The sequence below is a fragment of the Trypanosoma cruzi genome, genomic scaffold, assembly GCF_000209065.1.
Source record: "Trypanosoma cruzi strain CL Brener 1047053516695 genomic scaffold, whole genome shotgun sequence".
NCBI classification, from domain to species: domain Eukaryota; phylum Euglenozoa; class Kinetoplastea; order Trypanosomatida; family Trypanosomatidae; genus Trypanosoma; species Trypanosoma cruzi.
In genome coordinates, this window is record NW_001849483.1 from 122,415 (window position 1) to 129,331 (window position 6,917).

Sequence of the window (6,917 nt, forward strand, 5' to 3'; positions counted from 1 at the left end):
GAGCGGCGACACTCGAGTCAGAGGCCGTGCGGAATGCTGCCAGCAGCCACAGTCAAGAGCGCGCCGTGGAGTTTGCCAACGGTGCTCTGCCAACCCATGCAATAGTGAAGGAAGCAGAAGACCAATCCAAACATATTGTTGATACTCACAAGGACGTTGGCGGAAAAACAAAAAAAGCCCGCCCACACCACCCGGGAAAAGTAAATCAACAGCTGCGTCTGGCGATGCGCACAAAACTCCCGCATCAACGGCGGCAGTCGGTAATGAAGCTGCGATCAAAAAGGAAAAGAATCCTGGTGACGCAAGCAGCCTCACAAGCATAAGCGACAACTCCTTAAACAATGACACCGAACAGAACAATGCGAGAGACACAAGTGAAGAAGCGTCACACAGCACGGAGAATGCGGCCACTCACAGTGCAGGAATCCCAAGAGCACCAAATACCACAGCCAAAACAGATGATACGGCGACGCAAGAAGACAGCAACAGTGACGGCAGCAACGTCAAAATGGGTGAGGCAGCACCACAAACAGCAGGGACTGCTCAACAAATGGTACGACGACTGGCGAAAGTGACGGCAGCACCGCGGTCTCGCACATCACCTCCCCTCTTTTGCTTCTTCTTTTTGCGTGTGCTTCTGCGGCTGCGGTGGTGGCCGCGTGAGAGTGAGTGAGAGAGAGCCATGCACCGCCCGCACACACACTCGTCTTTCACTCACTCTCTCTGTGTGTCCCCTTGCATGGACTTTCGCCCTCACCTCATCCCACGAAGCACACACATAATGTGCCCATTGTATATATTGCATGCACACCCATGCAGGCCCGTTGGTGCTCTCTTTTGCACGACACGCACCGCTGCCGTCCTGCCTGGCTGTATGGGCGCAGCACCGTAACTGTTTCTGTTTTGTTTCCATTGCATTGAGTGGGCGACCTCTCTCTCTCTCTCTCTCCCCCTGTGTGTGTGTTTTGCTTTACGGGAGCAATGAGAGTGTGTGCGCTGGTCGTCCCACGCTTCGGCTTTTTGTTTTGTTTTTCATTGTTTTGTGGTTGAGAGCACCCATTCCGCGGGCTGCGTTTATGTGTGATGCTTTTACTGCGACCAACTGAATGTTTTTCTTTGTTTTTAGATTGTTTTTATCGTTTTGAGGAAGTCTTCGCTGCTCGTATCCTTGCCAAGCCACCACGTTTTTCATTCCACATACGCCATGCGTCAGTTTATGCACGTCACTCCACAGTTGACTGCAGCGCTGCTGCAACTTCACGTGATGATGCCTGCGTTGTGATTTTCAGCGGGTGCCTCGTCGTCACTCTGACGTATTCTTGCCTATTTGACAATGTGGGGCGTCCGACGGCGCGTGGGTGTCTCTGGTGATAGTGAGGCGCGTGCGTCCCACAGCGCAGGATGCGTCGCAGGTATGCAACGTTGTTTAGAACAAACGATTATCGTCTGTCACCGTGAAGGCAACATCAACGGTCCTGGATGGCAGCAGGAGGCACTGCGGCTTCTCCTTGTGTTGCACAAAGAATTTATTTGTTAGAGTGCTTGGTTTCATTCTCTTACAGCTTTTGTGGGAAAATATGGGAGGCTGAGGGCATTAGAACCGGGTTCTTTTGGGTAGCTGCGTTCCGTTGAGTTGCGGCCGGTCGTGGCACTCTTTTGGGGTTTGGCAGCTCGTCTCTTTTGTTTACTTCCCACCGCAGCACGTGGATAATACTGATCCGAAGAACATTTGTTTGACCGCGTGTGGGTTGCTGCCGTGCGTGGTGCATGGAATATGTGATTGTGTGGGGAGGTGCGTTGGGGTGACGAATAATTCTGTTTGGCGTGTCGCGGTGTGTCGGAATGATGTTCGGATGACATGTGGAGGGCGATGTTTGTGATTTGTGTGTCTTCTCTGGTGGAGCCGACATGTGTGCGGGGATTGTGGCGTTGTTGGCTGACAGTTCCACGTCACTTTTCGGCATTCCTGGATGTGCTGAGGAATGACGGCTGGCGACCAGCGTGTTGGTGCTGCTGGTGGGAATAAGTGCATCGGGAATAGGCCGTTTTCTCTTTTCCATGCTGGAGCCGACGAACTGGCACGAGGGCACCGGCTGCAGGCTGCCTGCCAGCACGTGTGAGCAGCGGATCCATGCACACACCGACGCTCATCGCAAGAGCGTGTGCGATCACGGTGGCCTTTTGTGGCGTGCTTTTGTGGACGTCAACCCATCGAAGAATGTGTGAAGCAAACGTCTGACTGCACACGAGGAAAATAAGTGCGTGCACTATGCCGTGTTTCAGCGTCGATGGCAGAGCGACAGGAAGCCCGTGCTGGCAACCGAGATCTTTGCGTCGCGAGGGATGTCGGTGTTGATTTTGGATCGTCGAGGGTGAAGTTATTTTGCTGCTGCCCGTGTGTGTGGCCACTCCGGCAGAGAGCGAACACAAAAGGGAGGGATGCAGGCGCTGCGTGTGTGTGTGTGCAGGTGCCATGCAACAACGTCACAGCAAACATGCTGCGACTCGGTGACCCTCACATCGTTGTGGTCTTCACGAACAGCCCAGGCACGGCCCGCATCGATGCACTTAGTGGACGGAGTGAGGCATCTTTTGAGGCGCTGCAGGGAACAGGATGTGTTGACGCAGCCACGACGTGCATGGAGTGTCACGATGGCACAGTCGGCTGTGGCTGGTGGACTATTTACTTCTCGGAGGCAACGGAGAGAGAGAGAGCTGCTGGTGTCGTTGCTGCCTTTTGTGGCCTGCCATGCCGATTATTGTCTGTCCGCTGATCATGGGTGGCATGCCTCCACTAGTGACGTCGTCTGCAGGCATTTCACAGCACTAGTGAAACACACATCACGTCGCATGCTTTGGCTGTGGATGTGGTGTCGTGAATGCAGCCGGCATTATTTTTCCCGACTCCTTTTCACTGCTTTGCGGCAAATAGATGCGTCTCCGCCCGAGTCATTCACTGCAGCTCCGTGTGTTGTACTGCCAGCACAATACTCTCCTGTTGTGTGACGCCTGGCTGACAGTCGAACACCACAGCGTTGGGACATGCAAGGATGTGGACTGCCGCTCACGGTGTTGGGCACCGCTGTTTGGATGCGGCGGTCACACGAGCGGATGTATTGTGGCACAATCAAATGCGTGAAGTACGCGGAATCACAGCGGCTGCAATAATATCAGCGGTGTGGCACCACGGAATATGTGAGGGGATGATGCATGATGGATCACAGTGGGCGGCATGCGAGGGAAGTGCACCGCGACGGAGCGTCGTCCCGCCCTCAGCCTGCAGGGGAATGTACACCCAGAAGAATATATGGACGAGACACCACCAAACACACATGCCCTTCCATGCACCAATAAATAGGAGCGAAGGTGCGTTCTGATGTGTGGGAGTCCACTCACATATTTTCATTCCCACCGCAATAAACGGTGAGGAATCAGGTGCCACAGCAACGAAAGGAAAAACAAGCATCTATTGCAACACTTTACCGGCGAAAGGCAGGAACAACACAAACCGAATTATTGGCTGCACCAACACAAGAAACATTCACAAGAGAAGATAAAACATAATTGTGCACCCTGCAGAAATCCCCAACACACGACCCAGGCATGAAGGTTTACCCTCCGCAAAAAAAAAAACAAAACGCATGCAGACATATGCCACCCTCCAAAAAGAAACACAAATAAATGGTTGCTTGATTTATTCCATTCCCTGCGCTTATTTTTTGCGTGTGCGGCTGCTGCGGTGGTGACTGGGCTTGCATGAAGTGGTGTACGCTGAATATGAACGGAGGCCGAAGGCAACTGAATTGTTTTTGTGATGAATATTGGCTGCACTTCCCGTGGATCAACGATCCACGTGGTGTGCGGGGATATCTTCTTTTTTTATTGTTACTTTGCTGTTTGCACTGCACCTTTTTTTTTGTGTTTGCGTGCCCTCTGTGAGGGGTCCAGACACGACGGACCGCTCTCGCCGTATGTGGATGCGGTGGAGCCTTGTGTGCCTCTGCCTCTTCCATCTCTCTCTCTCTCTCCCTGTGTGTGTGCCTGTTGCCGTGGATTGGAGTGTGTGTCGTGCGTGGTGTGCGGCGTACGGTGCATGCCTGGCTGCTGCCCTCTCCTCACGTGGTCTTGCCCTCTGTGTGTGTCTGCCGCACCTCTCGTCTCCCCTGTTGCTCTCCATGTCCCTCACTGTGCAGATAAGCTCCACACCACTGAACGACCACACTCACGATGATGATGACGTGCCGTCTGCTGTGCGCCCTGTTGGTGCTCGCCCTGTGCTGCTGCTCGTGTGTCTGTACGACAGATACTGGTGGAGACATTTCCGCCGGCTCGGGCTCGTCGCCCCCTCAGTCACAAGAGCGAGATAATCCCGATAATGGCCAGGATTCACAGACGGACAATGGTGCGGATCTGGCAGATAGTAGCAGCGTTGAGGGAGGGTTACGAAATGGGGGCTCCACTTCTCTAAAGAGACAAGAGAACACTGTAGAGGTACAGAAACCAAATACGGGGGCTGGTGCGTTACAGTCGGGAAGTGCGGCGTCCGGTGCAGGACAGGTTTTAAACGAAAAGCCCCGTTCGATAAAGATATCAGGTACGGCTGTTGAGGGACAGGATGGGAAAAAAGCCGATAAGGAAATAAAACCAACTACGTCCACGACGTCCACGACGACGACGAAGGCGCCAACTACGACTACAACGACCACCACCGCTGCGCCAGAGGCACCAAGCACTACAACTACAGAGGCGCCAACCACTACGACGACCACCCGCGCACCGTCACGTCTGCGCAAAATCGACGGCAGTTTCAGCAGCTCTGCGTGGGTGTGTGCCCCGCTGCTGCTCGCCGTATCCGCGCTGGCGTACACCGCTGTGGGCTGAAAGTGAGCGTGGGCTGTGCGTGCCAGCACTTATCCACGGGGACATGTGTACGTCTACTGTGGTCCGATGTATAAAGTAAGAGTAATTATGATGATTTTTTTTTGCTTTGTTTGCTTCCGCTGCCCTGCTGTTTGCTCCGCGTCGCTCCCCACATCCGCCACGTTGAACGCGTCGCAGACACACTCATATGCATGCGCAGCGGAGTCTTGTGGTATTTTTCTATAATATCTTTTTTTTCATTTTTAATTTTTTTGCCGGGTGTTGTGCGAGTTTTGGATTTGTGCTGGATTAATTTGTGTAATGGTGTGTGCGCTGCTGCTGCTGGGCTGCTGCCACTTGTTACGATGCGGTGTTTGTGTGACTTGTCTCTTTTCTGTTGCTTTCACTCTGCGTTGACGGGAGTTGGTTTGCGCTGAAGGCTGCACGCAAGTGAAAGGAGTGATGATGGCGATGATGATGACTGGCCGTGTGCTGCTGGTGTGTGCCCTCTGCGTGCTGTGGTGCGGTGCCGGCGGAGTTTATGCGAGGGACGTCGACAACAACGCACAGGGTGTCTGCATGACGTCGGGAGGGTTTGGAAAGAAAAAATCGTATTTGTCGAGCGGATGTGATAAAAACGCGCCGACACTCTCTTTGCGTTCAGTTTTGCCCATTCCTGCTATACAAGCCGAAGATTCTGAAGAAGTTGCTTCCTCCAAGGGAAAAGGCGGTAAAAATCCAACTTCAGGTGTTGTTGAAGCTGCCGACATCGCTGCAGGAGTAGGAGGTGGCGGAAGTGGTGGCGGAAGCGGTGTAAAATCTGCTGGACAAGGTGGTGGTGGCAGCAGTGAAGCTGGTTCTGTACCTGCTGCTGGTCTCTCTCCTGGCGCTGGTCTCTCTCCTGCTGCTGGTGGTCCTGCTTCCGGTGGTGGTTCTTCACCTGACCGTATTGTTGGCACGGAGACCAGTGTCAGTCTTTCATCCCCTTTGCAAAGTGAATCTGAAAAAAAAGTTTTGCGAAGAGATGAGGCAAAGGATCAGAGTCACCAGTTGCCCAACGGAAAAGCAGCAGGAACACCAGTCGCTGAAACTCAGTCACGGGGCTCTGATAAAACAAGGGGGCAAGATGTTGGCGACACTTCTACATTGGGTTTCAAACAAGAGCGCTCTTCGGAAGAACCGGAGAAAAAAGACGGGGATTCATACACTCTTCAAACAGTTAAGTCACCAGAAGATCCAAATAAAGAATTACAAGAAAAAGGAAAAGCCTTACCGGAATTATCAAACGCACCTCTGCCGGAACCAAAAACTGATCATCCAAAAACGAATCCAGAAAAAGAGAAGAAAGGCAGCCAGAACACGAGTGCATCCACGGATTCACCTGCAAAACAAGAAGGAAATAACGAGGATCCTGTATCCACTTCGGACGCTGCGGAGAGTGTATCAACTGGCAGTCAAGAACAAGCAGCAGCGACATCTTCAAATGACAGCTCTTCCCCACTTCAGAAGGAAACATCCGTTGAAAAGACTACTGTGGAGAATTCTCAACCTTCCGATACTGCGCAGACGGAAAAACGCCAAAGTGTAAATAAGGAAAAGGTTGGCGACAGTGACAGCAGCAGCGCTCTCTCTCACACCACCTCCCCTCTTTTGCTTCTTCTTCTTGTTGCGTGTGCGGCTGCTTCTGCGGTGGTGGCCGCGTGAGAGTGAGGGAGAGAGAGCCGTGCACCGCCCGCACACACACTCGTCTTTCACTCACTCTCTGTGTGTGTCCCCTTGCATGGACTCTCGCCCTCACCTCACCCCACGAAGCACACACATAATGTGCCCATTGTATATATTGCATGCACACCCATGCAGGCCCGTTGGTGCTCTCTTTTGCACCACACGCACCGCTGCCGTCCTGCCTGGCTGCATGGGCGGAGCACCGTAACTGTTTCTGTTTTGTTTTTATTGCATTGAGTGGGCGACCTCTCTCTCTCTCTCTCTCCCTGTGTGTGTGTTTTGCTTTACGGGAGCAATGAGAGTGTGTGCGCTGGTCGTCCCACGCTTTTCTT

General features: G+C 53.0%; 2 protein-coding genes and 1 pseudogene across 2 annotated transcripts, besides 6 other annotated features; all 3 read left to right on the forward strand.

Annotated features, from left to right (window-relative positions):
• Positions 1–363: a sequence feature (areas not merged during assembly with more than two copies in the genome that could not be assigned to a particular haplotype).
• Positions 1–663, forward strand: Tc00.1047053508151.5 (annotated as a pseudogene; the record flags this gene model as incomplete).
• Positions 364–1,274: a sequence feature (haploid, Esmeraldo-like haplotype).
• Positions 1,275–3,940: a sequence feature (areas not merged during assembly with more than two copies in the genome that could not be assigned to a particular haplotype).
• Positions 3,941–4,654: a sequence feature (haploid, Esmeraldo-like haplotype).
• Positions 4,228–4,881, forward strand: Tc00.1047053508151.10 (mucin TcMUCII, putative; the record flags this gene model as incomplete). The annotated part of the gene is made up of 1 exon (XM_799823.1): positions 4,228–4,881. One exon carries the CDS (start codon positions 4,228–4,230, stop codon positions 4,879–4,881), a length of 654 nt encoding a protein of 217 aa, XP_804916.1.
• Positions 4,646–4,769: a microsatellite.
• Positions 4,655–6,917: a sequence feature (heterozygous, non-Esmeraldo-like haplotype).
• Tc00.1047053508151.20 (mucin-associated surface protein (MASP), putative) lies at positions 5,323–6,564 on the forward strand (the record flags this gene model as incomplete). The annotated part of the gene is made up of 1 exon (XM_799824.1): positions 5,323–6,564. One exon carries the CDS (start codon positions 5,323–5,325, stop codon positions 6,562–6,564), a length of 1,242 nt encoding a protein of 413 aa, XP_804917.1.